Source organism: Melozone crissalis, unplaced genomic scaffold, assembly GCF_028551555.1.
Source record: "Melozone crissalis strain CALT ecotype California unplaced genomic scaffold, PUWL_Pcris_2 ptg000018l_1, whole genome shotgun sequence".
In the NCBI taxonomy this organism is placed as follows: domain Eukaryota; kingdom Metazoa; phylum Chordata; class Aves; order Passeriformes; family Passerellidae; genus Melozone; species Melozone crissalis.
Genome location: NW_026535796.1, coordinates 25,587,629 through 25,612,159, shown reverse-complemented (window position 1 = coordinate 25,612,159; position 24,531 = coordinate 25,587,629). Strand labels below are relative to the sequence as shown.

General features: G+C 35.3%; 1 protein-coding gene across 1 annotated transcript in view; it reads left to right on the top strand.

Annotated features, from left to right (window-relative positions):
* The window catches only part of RYR3 (ryanodine receptor 3), a 196,389-nt gene that overhangs the window by 104,815 nt on the left and 67,043 nt on the right, over positions 1-24,531 (top strand). The window contains exons 39-57 of the mRNA XM_054275545.1: positions 1,949-2,222; positions 3,955-4,069; positions 5,790-5,919; positions 6,900-7,003; positions 9,217-9,352; positions 10,509-10,689; positions 11,157-11,262; positions 11,791-11,911; positions 12,503-12,672; positions 13,317-13,537; positions 13,895-13,985; positions 15,412-15,552; positions 17,228-17,391; positions 18,328-18,406; positions 19,607-19,696; positions 21,123-21,272; positions 22,820-22,882; positions 23,365-23,440; positions 23,611-23,734. Of these exons, the coding sequence (XP_054131520.1) occupies positions 1,949-2,222; positions 3,955-4,069; positions 5,790-5,919; positions 6,900-7,003; positions 9,217-9,352; positions 10,509-10,689; positions 11,157-11,262; positions 11,791-11,911; positions 12,503-12,672; positions 13,317-13,537; positions 13,895-13,985; positions 15,412-15,552; positions 17,228-17,391; positions 18,328-18,406; positions 19,607-19,696; positions 21,123-21,272; positions 22,820-22,882; positions 23,365-23,440; positions 23,611-23,734 (2,536 nt within the window). The remainder of the gene's footprint in view (positions 1-1,948; positions 2,223-3,954; positions 4,070-5,789; positions 5,920-6,899; positions 7,004-9,216; positions 9,353-10,508; positions 10,690-11,156; positions 11,263-11,790; positions 11,912-12,502; positions 12,673-13,316; positions 13,538-13,894; positions 13,986-15,411; positions 15,553-17,227; positions 17,392-18,327; positions 18,407-19,606; positions 19,697-21,122; positions 21,273-22,819; positions 22,883-23,364; positions 23,441-23,610; positions 23,735-24,531) is intronic.

Genomic DNA, 24,531 nt, shown 5'->3' with positions numbered 1-24,531 from the left:
GAGTTTTGTGGAGATTAGGCAGCAAAATTATTTTATAACTCATGACACTTCTTACATGATCTGCTTGCTCTGGAAAGCACCTTAGAGTGTTTGCCTGGTCTGAAAGCATATTTTGATCTGTTAAGCTTGTTAATGTATTTTAAGTACATTAAATCTTGTAACAATGTGATATGCTGTATGAAGCAGGGCTTCATTCTCCAGTGACTCATCTGTTAGCATCTGCTTTCTCTTTAATAGTAGCAGGAGCTACTCAGTACCTGGTAGTATCATTTCTTCTCCAGGTTTCATGTGGATTCTATTGTCATGAGTCAGGAAGTATTCACTCATAAAGCTTCAGGGCACATGGTGTTTGGTCCTTGGAACAGAGCAGTTCACTTATTTCATGTACCAGAACTTTGGATTACAAGAAATGTGGGTTGGAAAATGATCCTACAGTGTCTATTTTTCTAGAAATTTCAGATGATTTCTTTAGGCTTGGGCCTAAAGAGTGGCCTTGGAGTGATGCATAGTACAAATATGCACATGGATTAAGTCATTCAAAGCATGATGAAAAATAATATAGATATATTATGTTATATACTTGACTGTAGCTGGGCACTCTGAGGTTTTTAGTCCATGTGTGCACTTCCCCTTTCTGCATCAGAAAATTTGGAATTCAGAGATTAAAGGAAATTGATGTCAGAGGTATCCCCAATCCTCTTATGTGCATGAAGAGGTGTGGTGGTGTCCATGATGTGTACGTATTTCCAAGATTTAAATCTCTGGCCTTGAGTGTCTTCGTTTTAGTCATACATACTGTGTGAATATTCATAAGGAACTATTTGCTACAAATAAATCTTCCTTTACTCTAAGCTTACATTCATTTCTTATCACAATCAATCTTTTACCCAAGTGAGGAATGCTAGCAATTTCAACCTAGTATTAATTATGAATCAGTAAATTTTGTATTTAAAAACAAGTTAGAACTCTGAAAATAAACCCATAGAGGCAAAAAATTATTAATAATAATGATTATAGGATTTTGTAACCATCAAGTAAAAACTGAGATAAGCCATGACATGACACTAAGAGTAGGGCTATCTCTGTGAAGTGCAGAATTTGTTCCCGCAGGTTGAAAGCCTAATTATGGAACAGAACCTCAGAATTAATGATAGATTTGCATAAATACAATATTAAATAAGCTAAGAAAGAAGTGTTAGCAAGTGAAAGAATAGTGTACACACAAACCCCAATGGATCTACACTATCTATAAACACTTTAGTGTTGCAAAGTGGGAGTGTTCATGCCATTGGAAGAACTTTGGGAAAGCCAAGGTGTATGTTTACTGGAGATACAAGAAAGAAATGTGCATCGATTTATGAGGTAGGGTGGTTGTTCCTGTTCTGCTTGATATCAAGCATGAACATTTGTTGGAACAAGGACTGGAACATGTGTCCAGTTTTCAAGTAAATTCTCTAAACTTTGGGCTCAGCAAAACTGTTTTCAGCATCACTGAATTTGCAATGTCTACAATACAGGTGCATCAAGCAATTTTCATTCTGCAGTAACAAACAACACAATATTTTTTGAAAGTGCATTGCCAAGTGACAGTGACTTAATCTAGAAATAAGGAATAAATTGAAAGCCTAATGCTTTAGTCCACATTTAGTCTACATTTAGTCTACAAGGATGATTCTCAAAATCATGGTCAAATTAAAGGTTTTCATTGTGAACAGCGCTGGTGTGGACTTGAACCCTAAGAAGATGTTTATTGTTTTCTATCTCTCAAGAGCCTTACATTTATCTTGAAAAAATCTGAAAGTTGCTTTTCCAATTTAAAAAACCTGTTCAGTCTGCTTGTGTATTTTACAACCTCTTTGTTGTCTCCTGTTACATATTTTATAATAATACATGTTTTTGATGTTTTCTGTTGGAAGAGCTAGTAACATCTAATGTATTTTGCTTTTAGCTACACTGAAAGAACTCATATCACAGACAATGGTGCGCTGGTCCCAGGAAGATCAGATCCAAGATCCTGAATTAGTTCGGATTATGTACAGCCTCCTCCGTAGGCAGTATGACAGCATTGGGGAGCTCCTGCAAGCCCTGAGGAAAGCATACACCATTAGTGCTGCCTCTGTCAAGGACACCATTAACCTGCTTGCAGCACTGGGCCAGATTCGCTCACTGCTCAGTGTGAGGATGGGAAAAGAGGAGGAATTGCTAATGATCAATGGATTAGGGTATGGAATTAATGGAATTTTGTTTTTAAGTTGGTGTGAAGCTTTTTGTTATCTTAGTAAATCCACTAATTTTTGTTCCTAAATGAAAATTAATGCTGTACTGAAGTGTAAATATGTACTAGTGATTTACACTTTCACATATATTTCCAAGGTGGCTCCAGCTATCTCTCTAAGAGTATCAGAAGGGTCAAAGTTTCTGTGAACTAAAGCATTATCTAAAGAAAACTGACTCCTTTTACCACAGTTAAGCCTGACGCTTAAACCTTAATCAAAGTACAAGTTTTAGCAGCTCTAAAGAAAAAGATCACTAGAATTTTTGCTGGTGTTTACCTATACTGCATTTTTCCCAAACTTAAAGCCCATTTTAAATTTCATGTATGAGTGGATAAACTTGCTGGTGTCTTTTCAATTGGAAATTCAGAAGAAATTTCCTTTTTATATAGCACCAGATGATGTGAGAATATTTTCTTTATCTCTGCTATAAAATGACCTCTGTTGTGCAGTGGTATTGCAGTGCATTCTTTCATGTTTGTTATTCCTCTTGTGTGACTGAATGATGGTTGGGCCATCTAACGTTGGAAGGAAAAAAGAACACAGAAAATAAATTATTTCAATTAAAATGGTGCATTTAGAGAGAGAATTATAGTATTGTTACCTGAGAAGAATATTTATTTGTCTTTGTTTGTGAATATTAAAAAAATTCTCTCCTTTACAACAATTGTAAGAAAGTTCCATTTTTTTTTACTATTTCAATGTAAAATTTATACTGTTCTTGTATAAATTGCAAAGACTAATCTCTTTATATGAATTGATCTGTTCATGACAATGACTCATTAGGCAGTGTGCAACAGTATTACCAAATTTGTCCTTGATGCTGATTTTGTAAATTTGCTGAGAATTATATGAGGGATAAAGGATAAATTTTGCCTAAAGATGGTATGGATATAAGCACCTTCCATGAGGTGCTATATTGAGACTCATCAATTCTCAGTTTCCTGTATTTCTTTAAAGCAGGAATGATGCCTGTTATTTGCCATGTGTTTTTAAAAGGTTGTCCTAAAATGTTAGAAATCCCTGGATTCTGTTGAACTCAAGTCCCTGGATTATTTTGAAACACATAAATTTTATTCTGGATTATGAAACCAATACAGTAGATTCTAGAAAATGCTGGGAGAATGGTGGGCAGAGTGAAAAAGTTAAAATAGTCCTTCATAATGGACCTGTATGCCTGTTCTGACAGAATTTTAAAATAGTGATGAAATACATATAATAGATTACCTTAAATACTAGGTCTATTTTTTATCTTTACTTTGTGATCTGAGGAAATTAATTAAGAGGTTACTGCAGAAATATGATTGATTAGATTTCATTTTCTTGAACTCTGTTCTCAACTTAAAATCTAACAAAACATATCCTTTTTCACTTAGATCATCACAGATTTTTCTTTTTAAATTTAAACAGAACAGATGGTAGGAGCAATTTAGAGATGAAGAATTGCCATCTCAAAATAATTTTGAGGTTAATATTATTCTTATGAAGAATCTACAAGAATTAGAGGAATGACAACATTGAAATGTGAAATATTTTGTTCGCAGATGCTTTTGTATTATGCTGAATTCTAAGAATTTTAAATGATGTTAATACAATGAATGCATACTTCTGAAGTCTCAATGCTTCAACTTAAATTAATTTGGGGTTGCTTTAAAGCAAATTGTCTTTTCTTCCATTTTAGGGATATAATGAACAACAAGGTGTTTTATCAGCATCCTAACTTAATGAGAGTCTTGGGCATGCATGAGACTGTTATGGATGTGATGGTAAATGTGCTTGGAGGAGACAAATCTCAGGTAATTTCACCACAATTTTTGTGTGCTTTGCATTTTGAACCTTCTCAAAAATATATTAGGATGTTTAATAGGTGAACAAAAATATATCCCATGTAAGCTAGATTTTGCTTGTCCAAATTAAAGTATTCCTTAATGAAAAAAAGTAGAATCTTTTTAATTTTACTAGGGGGAGAAGCCCAGTAGCTGAGCCTTGATTTTTAAAACCTGAGATATTTTAGGTGTTTCATTTTTCTTTTAAAAGGATAGTAAAGTGTTTTGTTATTAAATATAGACTTTAACTGCATTTATTGAAGATGTAGTTCTGGTAGGAAAATTTACCTCTTCATCTTAAATGAAGTGTTACTACCAATAAATTATAATAAGAGACTAAACCCAGCTTATACTTTAATGCTCAAATTCATGTACTTGAATTAAGCAAAAATTTTCTTGCAGCGTTGCGTTCTCCCTTTTCTCTGTGCCATGCTGGAATATATATATACATGTTATTTTAAAGGCAAAGTGACATAAATTTTGAGAAGCCTAACTGAAAATTTTCACTTCTGAAGAAAGTGAGAAGTGAAGTGTGCATATTTTCTATCTTCTCTTTGCTCATGCCTCATGTTTTTATTCTGTTGCCTCCATCCCAAAAAGAGATGTCTCCTCTGATCCCAGTATTCCTTATCTAATATCCTTTCGCCTGGGCACTCATCTTTCTTATGTATTTGTGGAACAATTTTCAGCCCAATATTCTACCTTTTGCTTATCTTTTCTTGGTCTTTCAATTTTTCATAACTTGATTGTCTTCTACATGCATCTGCACCACTCTTTGCCTCTTGAATCAATAATTCTCCTAAATGCTTATACATTGAATCTGCCTGTACCATTGCAGTTTTACAAAGTATTCGCATACCAGTTTTAATATTTCTGTTGCATTTCAAGGCAAGTTACAATTAATTATAAAATTATTATTACTTTGCTAATTTATAGGTACTACAACACCCTGGTTTTGTTATAACTTGTACATAGAGCCAAAGGTGATAAAAAAACCCCTGAAACCCAAAACAATGACAGCCCCCAATACCTTCTAATTTTATTAAAAATGTTTTCCTAGAAAATTTTAATAACACAGATCTACAAAAATACTTTACAGAAATTACCATGATATCCTTCAAAGGAAATGCAGACTTAGAACACTATTTAATAACCTGGTGTTGTGTCATGAAACAGCTTGGCCACCCAAAATAACCTATTTTATGTCTCTGTTTTTATTAACTGTGTGTAGACTGTAGGTACCTCATGAATATTTCTTTCTGTTCAGTGTTGTAGCTTCAAGAGATGGAATGAGCAGTCATGAAATGTAGTCTGTGGCTTAGGGATTGGGCATTTTTCTAGGTTGTGGCAGCAGATTCTTTAAGCTGGATCTCCAGCTTCTTGGAATAAATGGTTAATCATGAGGCTGTATTGAGACATATACGGTCTCTGAAGGAATGGTGGGAATGGTAAAACTTGTCAGTTCAAACTGGTATGTCATCTACAGTTCTCTGAAAAATGAGTTTTCAACACTTTAATGGCCTAATGAATGTGAGAGTTAAAAGGAAATGTGAGTCCTTTCCAAAGTAACCGTCAGTTGCTTATCGCCTTGGTAACTTCACTGTACTTTCCTTGTGAGGAGTGCAGGAAGAGCTGGAACAGATTGGTAATTAACATATTTCACTGCTTTGTCAACTTTCCTCTTCAGCAGATCGCTTTCCCAAAGATGGTGGCAAGCTGCTGTCGGTTCCTGTGCTACTTCTGCCGCATTAGCCGGCAAAACCAAAAGGCCATGTTTGAGCATCTCAGCTACTTACTGGAAAACAGCAGTGTCGGACTGGGTATGCCATGTAGCTGCAACACCTAAAAGCAAGAGTAGGAGCAACTGTGATATCACAAGACTGCTGTCTAATTTGTATAGCAGGCTGAAACATGCTTAAACCACCTTGTGGTTTCACCTTTAAATATTTTTCGGGTTTTTTTTCATTTTTGTTTCAGGCTAATGTGTCTATGAATTATATTAGGAACAGAATAGTCTGAATCTGTGTTTTTAAACTCCTTGAAAAATTTAGTATTAAACACATGGTTTGACATTTTTCCGTTCAAAATAGTTGTGGTTTGAAATCTAAGATTATATAGACTCCTTATGGTGCTTGCCTGTTTCATCTGGTTTAAATTTCCTTGCCTCTGCAGTTTAGGCTACTGAAGTAAATTTCATATTTCTCTTTTGAACACTGACTCAGTTTTTTAATGCATGTGCATTAAATTTTGTAACACAGGAAAAATTTATTAACTGGATAATAATAAGATATTTCAAGGCAGGATAGCCTGTGATTTCACAGTTATTTAGCTGTTCATGTGTGCATTTGGCCACAAAAAACACAGAAAAATGGAAAATATTAAAGAAAGAAAACCGCTAATTGAAGCTTGAAATGTCTCTGTTTGCTAAAGATAGGCATGTTTTAAAATCTTGACTTGATAAGGCTGTGCAGAATTATGTAGCTAACATGTTGGTCTCCTAAGGAAATAGTATTCCTCCAATTTGCTGTAATAATACTGACTTTATTTTTCATCTGTATATCTGTATTTAAAACCACTGTGTTTGAGTATGCTTACAGATATGGATGTGAAGCCAGAAAAAGAAAATTCAGCATTTCCACATTATTAAAAAGAGTTGACTCTGTTCTTGGGTGAAGAACTGCCCTAAAATGTTCTATGAATATATTTGCGTTCTAGATTTCAGCGTGATTGCTGCCATCTGCTGTGTGAATGTGATTACTGCAAACTCCCTTTAATCATTATGCATTAACTTTTTCTGCAGCGTTTCCTTCAATGAGGGGTTCAACACCACTCGATGTGGCAGCAGCCTCTGTGATGGACAACAACGAGCTTGCACTTGCATTGGAGGAGCCAGACCTTGATAAGGTGGCCACTCTCACCTATTTACCCATTTATTAAATGCTGTACTTGTGCTGAAAGGGTTTAAAAGGGCAAGCTTGATCATAGTAGTCTTTGAATGTGCTGTCCTCAAAAATACCCACTCTAGTTACGTGTTGTTTCAAGGTGAGGTTGATTGAGCAGTATTTTCCCTGACTTTGCCTTATGCTTATTGGGAGGCAGCGCAAAAGAGATTTATTTCTATCTTCTGCATCCTTTCACTATTGTTATCATGTGGAAAGGATGACAAGAAAAAAGACATGAAACAGGAATATGAAGAAGTGTTTTTTGGGGAGGAAAAAATTGAGAATTAAGAAGAGAATATTAAGAAAAGGACACAGGTCTTTTGGCTTAAATCATAGAGATTTGTGGGCATGGAGGTTAGAATTAAGAGAATTGAAGGACAGATATTTCAAGATGAAAGGTGAAACAGGATTTTAAGGGTAGGGTCAATGGGAGACTGAATCCAGAATTCAAGTCATTGGCAATAGTTAGGAATAAAGAAAAATGTGAGCAGAGACAGGATGAACTGGGAAACACGTTAAAATATAAAAAATGACATGAAAGTTGTATATCATAGGAGGAAAACAGATTTAGAGATGGAAGTGCACAGTCAGAAGAGGAGGAAAGCAGATAAAAGAAGTTAGACATGCTAGCAGAGCATTGGGGTGCAGAAAACAGAAAGCAGGGTTTAATATAAATGGAGAGAGTAGTTAAACGCCTAAATGATAGCTTAGCACAGGGAAAATCTCTGTGCAGGATGACAGGATCCTGAGATGACAGTGGAACTTGTGGGTCTGTTTGTGATTAGTACATGGTGTGGGAGAGGAAAAGTTATGAAATTGAAATAAATGGGCATATTACAGGGATAGCTGGGGGAAGACAGGCAGGAATATGAATGGAAAGGGTGTGAGACAGCACAGCAATATAGTTACCAGGCAATATGCTCTTGAGAAGTATTAGCAATTCTCCACCTGCAAAATTGCTGCATGCACTCTCTCCTGTCATTAATAAAAAATTAAATGGCATTGACTTCAATCCTTGGGATACAACACTAGTGACTGGAACACAAGTATGTATTCACTTTATCTTCTGAATAAATGCTTGAAAACTATCAAGTCCTGTTAGGAATTATAGACTTTTTCCTCAGAGTGCTCTGAGTAACTTCCTTACTTTGTACTGCAATAAACAAGTTTTCCACATCGACCCATTTTTTACACTGTTGCAGCCTTTTGGAGGCAATTTGTGTACTGTATCAGCTGACCTATAATTCTTCCTAAATTCACAACTTTTTCTCTCTTAGGATACTGGATAATGACTAAATATAATTTCTTCATCTATCTCCCTTTTGCCATCTATTTTGACTGCCTGCCATTTTGAGAAATTATAATTTGTACCTTTTTTTACAAGTTCACAGAAGAGTCTTCATGGTCATTACCCATTTTAAGTGCTATAATCAGGGTCACGTGTTGTCCTTTGCACAACCATATGATTACTTATTTTATTTGAAATGCACAGTTATCTGCAAATTTCCTTTTAGATGAAAGAGGAAATTATTCTGCATATATTTCTGAAATTCAGTTTAATATAACAAAAATTAATCATAATTTCTTAAAGATTTCTCTTAATTAAAGATAATCCTTTTGATAAGAAATGTTGTGTTAGAAATTTTTCTTTTACCAAAATTCTTTAGTGTTTCTGATTTCAGACTCTTAAAGCTGTTCATTGATATTTATCATTCTTCTGAAAAATTGTGATGGTTTGCATATCCATTAAAATTAGAATTACACTATATAAACTTTTTATGCAATCTTTATTTTGCTATTTTAGCAAATAAGCCATACATGGTTATTGATCTGATTTTAAAGCTGTTCAGTATTACAGTTGTCATGTATGTACTGTCAAAAAGATCTGGATTATACAAGATTTTATTCTATTTTTCACATTCCACATTTGTTCATGTTGCTGTATTTTTGTGTCATCGTATAATTAGGTATCTTCAGAAACAGAGAGTGCTAACCTTTTTTCATTAAAAAAACCCCTATGACTGATAAAATAATGAGCTATATTGCTGGATTCGTAGGTTAATTGCCCAGAATATAAAAAATCTTGAAAAAAAATACTGTTCTCATTCTAGTTTATAGCTATTTTTAGAAATCTATTTCTAAGCATAAGAATAAATTATTACTTCTGTATTGCAGGTTGTTACCTACCTGGCAGGTTGTGGCCTGCAGAGCTGTCCAGTATTGCTGGCTAAAGGATATCCAGACATTGGATGGAACCCAATAGAGGGTGAACGTTACCTGTCATTCTTACGATTTGCAGTTTTTGCTAACAGTAAGTCTAATTTCTTGGCATCCAGATTCCATCAAAAGGTTTCCTTTAAATCAATTTCCTAACCATCAAAATATGTTAAATCTGAAGAGAGGTTAATGCATAATCTCCTCATTACAAACACAAGACTATTGGCGTATGCTTCTTATTGTAAATTTTTTTTTGAATCTTCATAGTTAGCTGTATTTTTTCTTAATATTTTTTTTTCTGCAAATCACATAATTGAATAGATTAACCTGCAGCCATGGTAGTGAATCATGTTAGGAATTCCTTGGAACAGGAAGACCAGGAATAGGGGTTACATAAATATATTCTTGTCACTTCTCTGTGAGACAAGTCTTTCCCGTGCTCTAGCATGTGGTCCCTCCCATGGGAGACAATCCTCCACAACCTTCTCCAATGTGAGTCCATCCCATAGGCAAAAATTCTCCACAGACTGCTGCAATGTGGGGCATTTTTCCATGGGGTGCAGTCCTTCCAGGACAGGCTGCTCTGACGTGAGTTCCCCTACCAGGAAACCTGACCAATGTGGGCTCCACTCTCCACAGGTCTGCAGGTGACTCTGCCAGGAGCCTTTTCCAGCACAGGTCTCCCATGGGTTCACAGCCTCCTCTCAGGCATCCCTGTGCTGCAGTGCAGGTCTCCTCCATGGGGTCTCCTCCATGGGCTGCAGGTGGATCTCTGCATCCTTGTGGCCATCCACGGGCTGCAGGTGGATCTCTGCATCCCTGTGGCCATCCACGGGCTGCAGGTGGATCTCTGCATCCCTGTGGACATCCACAGGCTGCAGGTGGATCTCTGCATCCCTGTGGCCATCCACGGGCTGCAGGTGGATCTCTGCATCCCTGTGGCCATCCACGGGCTGCAGGTGGATCTCTGCATCCCTGTGGATCTCCATGGGCTGCAGGTGGATCTCTGCATCCCTGTGGAGCTCCATGGGCTGCAGGTGGGTCTCTGCATCCCTGTGGTTCTCCATGGGCTGCAGGGGCACAGCTGCCTCACCATGGTCTGCACCACGGACTGCAGGGGAATCTCTGCTCTGTTGCCTTAGGATGAGGACTTGATTTCTATTTTGCAACAATAAGGGGAAAATGCAGCTTTCTTCTTACTTAAGAATACCTTTCAGGAGAAAATATGCGTAGTGCTTTTTGGTCCTCAGGTGAAAGTGTTGAGGAAAATGCAAGTGTTGTTGTCAAGCTCCTCATTCGACGGCCAGAATGCTTTGGGCCAGACCTTAGGGGAGAAGGAGGAAATGGTTTGCTGGCTGCCATGCAGGAAGCCATCAGGATCTCAGAGAATCCTAGTCGTGACCTTCCTTCCCAGGCATATAAAAGAGAAGGGTAAGTAGATGTGAACGCTTGTTTGGCAAATGACAATTTAATAGCTGGTTCAATCATGCTTGCAGTATGTGGATAATAGACCCTGTTGCGTAGGGCATTAGACAAGCAGGGAGAATTAGAGATTCACATCCACAAGCAGTTGTCATATGGTATTCATAAAGCATTAGCTAGATAAAAGTGGAATACGAGTTACAGAGAGAAAAAGCCCGAAGGACAAAACAAATGAGAAGACTGCTGTGGAATGAAGCTAAAGTTAAGCTAAAGTAAAAGAGGAAGGTAGAAGGCTCATGTGAAGTCAGCTCTTACAGTTAGCCTGTGTGCTTACCCTAGGGACAAAAATCCTTTAGTCTGGAGTCAAAGGGATGATTATGTCTGGTGAATAGTCTCTGGGTCATATATCTAGCTCCAGAGAAGAGCTATAAAATGTAGATTAGCAAAAATGCTTACTGTTATTTTTAACTTTTTAGTGATGAGGAGGAAGATGAAGAGGAGACTGTGCACATGGGAAATGCAATCATGTCCTTTTACTCAGCTCTCATAGATTTGCTTGGACGCTGTGCACCAGAAATGCATGTAAGTTCATTCTACCACTTGCTCAGAAAATGTAAGGAGATTTCTAAACATAATTGTAAACTATTTGTAAACATGTCTCACTAAATCTTTCTCTATTCAAAGCCTTCTTCCCTTCAAACGGTAGACTTTACGGTTTCTCGCTGTATCTAAGTAGACACAAGCTGCAAGATGTTTATAAAGAACCATGGTCTTTTGATTCCTTTATGCTTTTTTATTTATCTAAAATTTTGGTAATTTTTACATTACTCTGAAATCAAAGCAAATATGAACTACGAGTGTTGCACAATTAAGTGACCAGTATAATAACTTCTGAAATTGACCCTTTATTATTCTCTAGAAAGCCATAAAATAATTTTTATAAGAATGTGATAGAGGGCTGCTTTTTGTGTGCATTCATTCTTGGATAAATTGAATTTCTGTACATTTTCTTCTGGTGTTTGAAAAAAAATCATATTATTACAAATATTTTGAGGAAAACTTTCTTATGTCCTCAATACTAAATTTGTTAACTGACAAATTTTCTAACAGCTTATTCAAAGTGGAAAAGGGGAAGCCATCCGAATCAGGTCAATTCTTCGATCCCTAGTGCCAACTGAAGATTTGGTGGGGATTATAAGTATACCACTAAAGTTGTCCACAGTTAACAAAGGTAACTTCATACTTTTATTAGACCATTTATTTTTTATGAAAGTCCTTTGCCACATTAGTCTTCAAATGAAAAACAGAGCAGTTTTTTTAGTTGAATGTAAGCAGAGAACTGTTCAAATTTTATTAGATCTGTATCAATTAGAGCTGCTCCAGTGGCACAGATACTTGCTCCTGTAGAGCAGAGAATGTAAGAACGTAAGAAACACTTTAAAGGATCACACCAATGGGCCAATACTTTGTCTCCAGCAGTGGCTTTAGAGACATTATCTCCTTAGGTAAAATATTTAAGCTTAGCTTAGTCCCTTTGTATTTCCACATTATCCAGTCATCTGTAGAATATTTTACCATTAATTTCTAAGCTTTCACTTAAGAGTGAAAAATAATTAAATTGCAAAATAATAGGGGTTTCTAAAGAATAAAAAATTTCTGTTCTAACTGATTATTTTTCAGCATAGAACAAAACAGAAGAATGTAGTTTTCTTTGAGTATGTGATTTTACATATTAAACGTAATTGTGATGGGTTTCATTACCTTGGTGTTTCTCGTTTTATCGGTTATCTACTATTAAAAACTGCATTGTATGTTTGTGTAGATGGCACAGTAAATGAGCCAGATATGTCTGCCAGTTTCTGTCCTGATCATAAAGCACCCATGGTACTCTTCTTGGACCGTGTCTATGGTATTAAGGACCAAAGCTTCCTCCTTCACCTACTGGAAGTTGGATTTTTACCAGATTTAAGAGCTTCTGCCTCATTGGATACAGTACGTATTTCACTATTGAGTTTAGATGAAATGGCTGGATATAATGGCTCTGTAAGTGTAAGAAAACTGGAATTTCAAGTCAAAACAGCCTTTCATAAAAGGCATTGTAGACTCACTATAAAAGAAAATCAATATTAATTCACTATTAATTTATAGTACATAAGTTTGATTTAAGCATTCAGTCTACAAAGTGTAAAAGTAGTTTAAAATCTTTTGATGCAGGCTTTACAGTAATTCAATAAGTACATTGAGTATACTGTAATAGGCCTGATGATTGTTTTTATTTCACGTTTGTTTTCAATAATTACAGTGAAAATCCAGGTATGTGAAGAAATTGAGATGCTGAGTCTTATTTAAAGCTTAGTGGGGTTTTCTAACTTGTTTCAAAATAGAGGCTACATATTAATTTCTGCTGCTATTTGTTCAGAGTGCAGGGGTGCAAGGGATGGAACATAAATGGATGGTTTGAATTTTCTCTAGCTGAAAAAGAAATTACTTTAGTCCTTGTGTATATACTGGAAACATCATTAGCACCCAGCCACTCAGAGACTTAAGGACTACTACATTTTTTTATGTTTTATAGCCTTCATATTTAGTGACCTTTATCCAGTGTGACACTAATGCTCATTTGCTCCTTCATACAGGTTTCTCTAAGCACCACAGAGGCAGCTCTTGCACTAAATAGATACATTTGCTCAGCTGTGTTTCCACTACTCAAGAGGTGTGCTCCCCTCTTTTCTGGAACAGAGCATCATGCCTCTCTGGTTGACTCCATGCTTCACACCATATATCGGTTATCCAAGGGACGGTCCCTCACCAAAGCTCAAAGAGATGCTATTGAGGAATGCCTGCTTGCTATTTGCCAGTACGTATCATTCCTGGGTACAAATTAATTTCTTTGCTGCAGGATAGGTATTTTAACAGCTTCTTTTGTTGCCTGAAGTGTAGACCTAAGACAATTTTATTCCTACATAAAATAAATGACCAGTGTTATCTCAAGAACTGAAATGTAGATTTGTCTGTTCACTAAGAGGGTTTAGAAGTAGCACAACATTCTGTGCTATATCCTTAGATAGTGAGATTCCTTAAGCACCTAACAGTTTTTTCACAATATTTTTAATGAGTGTTTTGTCTCCCAATATGTAAATGGACTTCAATTTTTATTTCATGTACATTGAGCTGTATGAATTTTGCTGATAACATCTATTTTTTAAAATTACAGCCATTTGCGTCCCTCTATGCTACAACAGCTGTTGAGAAGGCTGGTTTTTGATGTGCCCCTGCTCAATGAATACTGTAAAATGCCTCTCAAGGTAAATACTTTCTTTTCTGTACATGCCTCCAGCATAAAAACTTGAAAAGAAAATATTGTTTTCTTGTTTTTAAGAGCAGAATGGGAAGGCTAAAGCAATGTAAAATTACTTCTGAATTGAAAATAATGTTATTGTTTTGTAGTGTTACAAATTAAATGTAATGTTTGCAATATTTTTGAAATCATGCTTAATGCAAAAAGTAAGGTGATTATGATATTTTTTATAGTGAGCTGTTGACTTTCCTGCTGCTTCAGCAAAAGAGTATTTCAATGTACCAATTTAAATGTCAGTGTTATCTTGAGATTTCTTCTTCTGCTATATGAACTAAAATAACTCTTGGTGGGATGCATGGTCCAGGAACGAATTTTGAGTGAAATCTAAGAGACAAGATGGAGGGAAGAAAATTCACTTTTATTTTTGAGTAATCTGTAACTGAAGCTTTATCTAGTTTTTTCCTAGTTTTTCTTTTGTTTTCTTTTTCTTTTGTTCTGTAAAAATGGAATTACAATTGTTACATGGTAAATGAATCTTATTTAGAACTATTCTGCCAGGTTTGTTTCACCTTTTTTTTGGGATAAAACAGCCTGATCTACAGTCTGCATCTTTTTCTGAAAGAATTGAAATTTTATCATATTTTAAAGCAGAGCTGCCATAGTCACATACTCTGGAGCATCATTAATTTTTGAATAAAAGTCTGGTGTAGAGGGAGTGTTCAGTCTGGTTTTTACCTATATATATATATAGATATATATCCTTTCTTACACAGAATTGTAATAAAAAATAAAATGTCAAGATTCTAATATGATACTGAATGTGGTTTTTAAAATTTCTATGGGATAAGAATTTTTAGTTCTACAGAAGAAACTGGTAGAAATTTGAAATTACATGGAAAGTGCATATAAATAATCATCTATACTAGCTCTTTAACTGCTCAGATTTCCTGTATGATAGTTTTTTCTGTCAATTTTCCCAGAGCTGAGCCAGGAGAGTGTACTGCAGGTGTCTTTTGCAGTGTTTAGAGTAACACTAAAGCAACTACAAATGACAGGAGTTAAATCAATGTGAATTTGTAAAACTTTTTATGAGAACCTCCATGTCTGGCCTTATACCCATTTCATTGTCTGTGTTTTTGTCCTGTGAGCTAGTCTGTACTCCCATGGTGACAATTCTGAAAGTTTGCTACTCCCTGTAATCACTGAGAATCCCACAGCTGGAGCTGGAGATAATACAGGCTTTATACTTTCACAATATTGGCTCTGCTGCTCTTTCAAAAAGAAAAAGAAGGAAAAAAAGAACATTATTCTGAGCTATTGGAAATGGAGAGACAGACATGAATAATACTACTCCTGTAACTGTTTAGCATCGCAGTGTTTTATTTTGTTAAATAGCAATGTTTCACATGCATTTTTATTTCTTGAAAATCTAGCTTCTGACAAATCACTATGAGCAGTGCTGGAAATATTACTGTCTGCCTTCAGGAATGGGAAGCTATGGAATTGCAGCAGAAGAGGAGCTACATTTAACTGAAAAACTTTTTTGGGGAATATTTGATTCCTTGTCTCATAAGGTAATGGCTGCAATTCACATTACATTATGGGGTGGGTATAAAAGCTTTACAGTGATAATTTGCTGTGCCAAGATGAGAAAATTCCTGTTTTAATCGTTGTTTCATCTACTATGGGAGATACAGTAATGAATGCTTTTAATGAAGTGAAAAATTGCACACTGAATCTTGAAAGATTCTCTCCAAGCCAATGAAATTTCACATCTTTGCTTGATATACTCGTAAGCTTTACACTATTAATGAGGAGATATATACGTGTGTATATATATATATATATATGTATATACACACCCATAATATTCAGTTCTCCCTGCCCTAACATGTCAGTGTTGTCTGCTCTCCTATCTTGGCTGTACTAAACATTTCAAATTACTTTTTACTGACATAAAATTAATTTTAATAAATATATGTACTTGCTTATCAAATTGTCAGTATATGCAGAATAAATTTACATTGATTGTTGTCAAATGTATATTTGTATTTCTTTAGTTTTCCAGCTATTGCACAGCTGAAGAGATATGATGCAATATACTATGAAATAAACACTTTTCCTTTTTTCAGTTGCAAAATGTATTATTGGGACTTTTAAACTTACTCAGTTTTTCTCTCAGTAAGAAAAAATTGCATTTCTGATACAAGATATGTCTTCTTGAGTAAACAGTTTTAAATTTTGATCCCAAATCCCAAATTGGGATCAAAATTTAGTCCAATGAAAAATCAGTTTTTGCTTTAGGACAATAAAAAAATCCTATTCATTGTGTCTCACTGAATTTATGTTCTCTTTCTAAGCTAAAGATTTAGATGATTGCTCCACTAGGCATTCTGATTTGTAATATGGAATAAAAATGGTCTGTGCATTACTCTGAAATGGCTTTTGAAGCTTTATTTTTATTTTATTTTAGTAACATTTACTCCTCTCTTAGTGCTTTCACAAGTGTGAAGAGTGTCAGGAGTGCCTAACGCAATCAAATGTTTCCAATTAATGAATTTTTGATTTTAACAGATAAATTAACATGATATGTTTCTGTCAGTACTGGTGGCTCTCTATAACAACATTTTTATTTTTCTGTAAATGGTTGTTAGCCCAATGGTGGTTAGTGAGAGTTGTGTAAATCTGATCTGCTGACCTACAGTATTCTCCACCATTCTTTTTTGTTCTAAACTATTTACAGGTTTGATGTTATTAAAAATAATGAAATTAATTTACTATAGTGAATCAAAATTTCCTTTAATGAGCATATTTTAAAATGAAACAGTGCAGGGTGAAAAAGAGGCGTAATGGCAATGGCTTCTGCTAATTCTGCAGGAATTAGTAATTTGAGAACTAAGGCAGTGTTTTACAGTTTATCATGCTTTTTAACTAGTCAGACAAGCCTTCATCCTCCCTGTACAGGCCTTTATGGCCTGAAGAAAGCTCGAGTTGAACTCATTGCATACACATTCAAAGTGTCAGCACACTCTTATGTCAATCTGAGTAGTCTTAAGAATATATCATGTTGATGTAATGGAAAATACATGTCATGCAACAATAATTTTGCTCTATGTTTGAATTTTAAATGTGACTTACTGTTTGTTTGCATCTTCTAATATTTGTATATGGCTATGGCTGCTTGGATTTCACTAACATTTTGCATGTTTTTCTGTTGGGTTTTCCAACCAGTTCCTATCTCTCCTGCAGAAGTATGATCCAGAGCTCTTTCGAATGGCTTTGCCTTGTCTAAGTGCTATAGCTGGTGCCTTACCCCCTGATTATTTAGATACACGAATTATGTCAACTTTGGAAAAGCAGACTTCAGTGGATCCAGAAGGAAATTTTGATCCCAAACCTGTCAGCACATCCAAGTGAGTCATGTAATTCATAGTGGTTTTCTCCCCCTAAATATTTTTAATACTATTCCTTATTATAATTTTTATCTTCTGTCGGGAGAGTTGGCTGATGACTGACATGTTGGTGGTATTAGGACTTTCAGAAGTAATACAGGGATTTTTGCTTCCTTCTGTCAAATACTTCACTGAAACCTGTCCTGTTCACCCGACATAAATCTCATTCTTCTCAGCCCTGAACAGATGTTAAATATTTCCATTTTATGTCTGCAGAAGAAATAGTAAATTCTGTATTTATTATGTACCTGTTGTCTAATAGTGTAAATGTTTGGGATAGATAAATTAGAAACCATCATTATTTTGCGTGTGCTTATGACAATTTGTACGTCACAAAAATCTGATGATTCAATTGGACTGTAGCCCAATTTGTTATAAAATCTTCACTTAATTTTGAGAATTGAGCTGTAAAACATAATATGGCAAAATAAGCAGATCAGGTAGAATGATTAAATAGATTTGGCTTTCCTAGTAATTTTTTGCTTCTAAAATACAGACTTTATATTCAAAAACTGGGGATCAATAGCTCAGTCTTGCTATTAAAGTCTTATCCTTCCATCATTACGCATTGTGAAGCATCCATGTTAATATTATTCTTTATTAAGAATTACCAACACATGTACCTGTAGATTATGGTGAAGCAGGTTTTTGTTTCTTTGCAATTGCAGTTGCTAAAAGTGTGACCGTTATGTACTTAAAGGTTCTCTGCAAGTGCCATTATAGCTATGCCTTTTTTGTGGCATTTCTTTTAAAGAACAGGGAATTACCATGCCAAATGCTTTGCCTTCATTTGAAGGTGAAACATTTTTGATTGGTGCTATCTTTTGCTGACATTTTTTTCATAAATCAGACTGCAGTAACTTATAATTGAATGACCACAGCCCTTTCTGCTTACAGCCTTGTACTTCCTGAGAAGCTGGAGTACATTGTAAGCAAGTATGCTGAACATTCCCACGACAAATGGGCCTTTGAAAAGGTAGGAGTTATTTTAAGATTGGCAACTGTCCAGGACTAGTAAATAATTCCTAGGGTGAATATTGAAATTGAAACTGGGCAGTTTAACTGTTCAGATTGTATCGATGTCTAGATATTTATTTTGGGATATGTGGAAGAAAGCTCTTGCTTAGGAAAATGCATTGCAATTAGTTACTTTTTCAAAGAATTTATTAGGAGAGGCTTGAGGGGACTGAAAAAGAGAGAGTCTTGTTTGGGTTGGCGGAGGGTTTTTTGTTTGTTTGGGAGTTTGGTGGGTTTTTTCTTGTTCTTTGGGGTTTTTTTAAAAAAAAATTAGGTAAGGATATACAGCTCTTTAGGCATCACTTTGCCTGGTAGTGGTGCTTTTTGACTGGGAGTCAGAAATTCAGTTTTACTGCAGCAGCTCCATGATCTAAGAAAGTACAGCCTAATGTATTTTTTTATTTCAGATAAGTAGTTGTAAATTTTCTTTCTTCTTAGCTTTAAGAACCCTGTTATGTACTGAATTTCTCTATAATTTTCCTAATGGTCTGTCACTATGTTGTGTTTCTGTTTTGTTATTTCTAGAAACCTAGAAGAAAAGACAATGAATTCTTCAATAATTTATTATAACAATTAATAACAAATACATAGCAGTTTTATGGAAGAGTTGTATAAAATAATTCTCTTGTTTGGGAGGGCCTATGTATGCAAATTTGTAGAGGAAGGTACACTTATATATTCTTTACATATACTTATGCATATGTAAATATATACAGAATAATTTCAAACCATAAATTTCAGTTGCTTTTGTTTAAGGTAAAGGATTCATTAGTTACATCCTTCAGTTCTTCATCTGGTAATGTTACATATTCTTCTTTGTGTTTCTGACTTTGGCCTCCCAAAGAACTGGGACAGTATATTTATTGTATTTTGGGACAGTCAGTGCTGTCTCAGTGCATGAGTCCTCTTGAAAGGGGCAGTGCAAGTTAGGCTCAGGACTGGTGTTGTGAGACCCACTGCTCACAGGTGGCATCCCTTCTGTCTCAGGCATGTTTTGTTCCTGCTCCTCCACAGATCCTCCCCTGTGGCACTGAGCAGCTCTTGAAGTGGGTTAGCAGCTTGATGTGACAAAGGAAACTGCTTAATTTGCTCTCACTCATCAGCATTGTTCTCATCTTATTTCACTGGGGTTTGCAGTTGTTTTTTTTCTCTTTTTCAGATTAACAGTGGATGGAAATATGGTGTTTCACTGGATGAAAATATGAAGACTCATCCACTAATAAGGCCTTTCAAAACTTTAGCTGAAAAGGTAATAGAGGAAATTTCAGCTGCATCAATATGAAGTAGATTGATTTGTGTGCTTTAAAAATCCATTTCAAATATATTCTGTTAAATGTCAGGCTGAGGAACCAACAAGAATTCTTACAGTTAATAGGTACAACTTTATCCTGAAGTGATTTTTCAGTTAATCTTATACTGAGTCTTGTATAATTTACTTCTATTAGGCATAATGTTAATTGTTTCTTCATAGGCCTGGGCAAATTTGAATTCAGAAGTATCAGTAGCACAGTTTTTTCAGGCTCCCATGGATGAGGAATGACTGGCAGAAACTCCAGGACTTTTATTAAAGTGTAATTTAACATATATTAAGGCAATTTTCTCTTCTAGAAAGATGGTAGAAAAATGTAAAAAATGTGTAGGAGATGATTCAGTTGAAAATGCAGAAAAACATTTAAAGTATTTTGAATTTCTTGACTAGGCCCAAATGTCTTCTAGCTGTCAGAACAGTGAAGCAAATTTGAATTCTTTTACTTATTTTTGTAATGATTCACTGGGAGACACAAGTCAATTACATATGTCCCTCTTCACCACATATTTCCTGTTCAGAAAACAGACATGACAAGAATCAAGAAGGATTAAAGAGGTTGAGTTTCCTAGATGTTGAGTTTCCTAAGGTTTGTAAATTGCTTTGGAATCTTTGGAGAGGAGCCAAAGCATTGTTGGTTGGTATTTAAGCAGTTCAAGAAGAATTTTCTAAATTGTCTGAAATTAGAACTTTTCAACATAAAAATCAGGCCTGTCCCTAAAAGCTGTCATTTTGAGCAACTGGTTTATGATACAACCTGAAATACTGTTATTTAGTTGATTTGAAAAGTCTTAATATAGCATACTCAGAATTTTGCCACATATTTTCAGACTTTTTCTAACACTTACTTTTCAAAGGAGTGTTGGAATATGGGCTGTTGTCTATTTTTTGATTAGTAACTGTGTTTATATGAAGATGTGTGTAGTTCAGTAACCTTCTGTATCTGTGAGTGGATATAAATACAGGAAGACTAAAAAAAGGTGTTGAGTGCTTGATGCATTTGAAGATACATACTTGTTTAACTAATTTTTAGCACTCACAAGTACCATCATTTCTTTTATTATTTTTTGCTGGTGGAATTAATGAATAAGTTTCCAGGTCCAATCTACATTATTGCTCCAGGGCTCATTGCAGTGCTGTAAGTTTCCAACGCTTGCCCCAGCAATAAATGCCACTAAGAATATTTTTTTTTCATTGAAGGTATTTCAAAGCTTTTCTCTTGTGTAAAAAGAACTATATTTTGTGTTCTCATACAATATACAAATTTTCTATAATATTGTGGTACGTGACAGTAGAGAAGGACAGAATATTTTTATTGTGCTTTTCCTACTTACTAAATACAGAACAATTTTACATTATTTCTTCAAAGGAAAAGGAAATTTATCGTTGGCCTGCGAGAGAATCACTGAAAACCATGTTGGCCTTGGGATGGAGCCTAGAAAGGACCAAGGAGGGAGGAGAAGCAATGATACATCAGCGTGAAAATGAAAAGCTTCGCAGCATATCACAGTCTAGTCAGGTAAGGTAGAACACCTTGATTTTAGAAAACAAAAGACCTGTTAATTAATTTACCAATAAATTATAAACAATTATGTCAATTTTATATTCTTTTAGTGAAAAGAAATTTTTTATGGTAGAGTTCTAAGATTGGAAGTCATGTCACTGTAATAAACACTTTGCCGCACTAAAGGGGGGATTCCAAAAAGCTTTTAAGACAATGAGGCTATAAGAGACCATAGATATTAATTATATTAGAAGAACTTAAAAGCTTTTTAATATAGTCATTCAAAGAAAACAGACGAAGCATTTAAAGTCTTTAATTTTATAAAAAAAATAAATACAGCAAATTTTTTTTGTTTGGTCAAACAGAAGAGCCTAACATGGGCTTTTGTTAAGGTTATAATTATGACTGACAAATTAGATTGCACATTTGATACAGTTTTGGGGTTTTTTTAATCTACAGGCAAAATTTTCAGGTGATGAGATTTTTTCCATTTGTAGATTTTTATAATCACATGTTGAGACTGCTGTCAATATGTCTTGGAGGAGGAAAGCTGCTTAAAATTATGACGAATGTTGGGGAGTTATTATTGTACCCCTCAAGGTGAATTACACACATTTGTACATAAATATTGTGGGAGTTAAGAAGCAGTGCATTGGACACAAATCCTGGATGGAGTGTGCAAAGCTGTGTCACAAGTTAATTCCTTACGTACACTTGCACCAGCTCTGATCCTGTGAGCATCAGCACCTGGCACCTTAAGCCTGTGTTGGATTCCTTCTCCAGGCCACTATTTGCTCACCAAAAGGGCCCCTGAGCACTCTTTACAACATAATACTTCAGTATTTCTTATCCCTTCAGCAAACCTCACTCCCTTATAAGAAATTCTGCTGTCTCTGGAATCTCTGATTCCAGCCAGTTGAACTTGTTCTGCAGTTGCGCCCTCTTGGCCAAGAAGATGCATGACAAGGACATGACAGAGTAGAGGCTTTCAGCACATAATTAACTTGAGCAGACATTTGAAATCACTGATTTATATGTAACCATTCACATTTACATGCACCTCTGACAGGTTTTTGAACTGGAGCTTTCTCACTTAAACCAGTTGAAGATTGTGTTCATATATTGCTCACCTGATTTTTCTTAGTCTTTAATTTCCTCAAGAAAATAATTCATCTTTTTGTTGTATTGTCTCATCCTTAGCACAGGGCTCACTCAGGCTGTTCCCACATGGTTCTGTCATGTTTTGAAGGCACATCTTGTATGTCTCATGATTGGTTTCCTCCTAGGCTAAAAGCTTAGTTTTTTGCAGCTTGCCACCTATTGTGAATAGAGAGATCTAAGTATCTGCAGCAACTTGCATGCTTCCACACTAGCAAGCCCATTCCCTTGATTATCCAGTGCCTTCAGTACATTGCAAAATAGGTGAACAGTTTCCACAAGAAAGTATAAAATTGGGAATCGTATTTGTCTAATCAAGTCAATAACAGAGATGTTGTAATTGAATATTTGGTTCTTTTATCTGAAATTATTTTATCTGAGATTAATTTTCTTTTCCCCTACAGGGAAATGGGTATAGCCCAACACCACTTGATCTCTCTAATGTGCCACTTTCTAGGGAGCTTCAGGTTTGTATTTGTGTTTTGCATATATTATGCTGAAAGGAATGGATGTATTTAGTTTCATTATTATTAATGAGTTCAATTTTGATAGGTTTTATGAGTGTATTTGTGACTGTCGTTATGATAAGCTGTTGTAGAAAGCGTGCGTTCTATTTACACAGTGAAACATGAAATTTCCACTGTTCATGCCATTGGTACTTCCTGAGTTCCCAGAAAAAATTAGGCATGAAGCTAGGGAAGGGACTGTCAATAGCATGTTATAATATGTATCATGTGCTTGTGCTGACTTCAAAGAACAGATGAATATAGAAATTCCACTTAACTATGATGTTTCTGTATCACAAGAGCATAGACTTAAGACTGTGTAGAGTTGTAGAATTTAATAGATATAGAATATAGAAAATGTAGAATATAGAAAATAGAATAGAGTTACAGAATTTTTAATCATCACCAGATATTACATATTGTTTTTTCTGATGCTAATGTAGGGAATGGTTGAGGTAATGGCAGAAAACTACCATAATATATGGGCCAAAAAGAAGAAAATGGAGTTGGAAAGCAAAGGTAAGCCACAATCCTGGGAATCACACCAAAAAAAGACAAGGAGAATGAGGGAAAAGAAACAATCTGAAAGATAACAGTGTAAGACAATAAAAAATGAATAGTTCCTTTTGTACATGAAGCAGAATGAATCTTAGAGTAGAAAAACTTACAGTTCTTTCAACTTACTAAAGGTGGAGGTAGTCATCCTTTACTGGTACCTTATGACACACTGACAGCCAAGGAGAAATCACGGGACCGTGAAAAGGCACAAGAGCTGTTTAAATTCCTTCAAGTCAACGGTATAATCATATCTCGGTAAGTTGCACATTTTTTCAGATGTTTGCTTGCACTCAGTGCCCAAACCAGCATGTTAATCTTATCTCCCTGCAGACTGGCAGTTATTAACATAATTACTGTTCAGCATGTCTTCTATCAATTAGAGTTATTCTCATGTTCAGAAAGACTCTTCTATAATAGCATGTTCAGGCAGCATTTTTAATAAGTATGTTATCATAGTAAATAAAAAATGCAACAGTAGGGTAATTAATCAAGAGGATAATTTAAAATGTCTAAGTTAGCAGCCAGCAGTGTCAGTAAGGATTATGGGAAAATTAATCTGAGGTCTGATACTGAAACATATCTATGTAAAACCACCTTTTAATCAAGTATTTTAAAAAAAATATTGCTTTGAGTTCTGTAAAGTAATAAGACAAAGTGGCTGTACTTTGTGGGCACTAACTTCTACTCTAGCAAAAGCACAGATGTCCTTAGTTTCACTGCAACTTGATTTGCTGTGTCTCAAAGTAAGCTGGTCTGTGAGGACTTCTTACTGTAGTATGTTGCTTTATATGATGGAATTGTGAATTACTGTACTATAACTCTCCTTTTTTATTTGATGTGAAACACCTGAACACATAGGCATTAAGCATTTTTGTGAACTAAATTGTATCCATGAACAAATTTTTCTGTACATGCATAGAGTCAGATCTTTCCTATTTTCATTTTTATCTACCTTTCAAGTCTTTTACTCTATTGAAAGTATACTCAGAAATTTATAAAAACCCATTTTTTGGATCTTCAAAACGTAACTTTGTTCACTTCAAGAATTAATA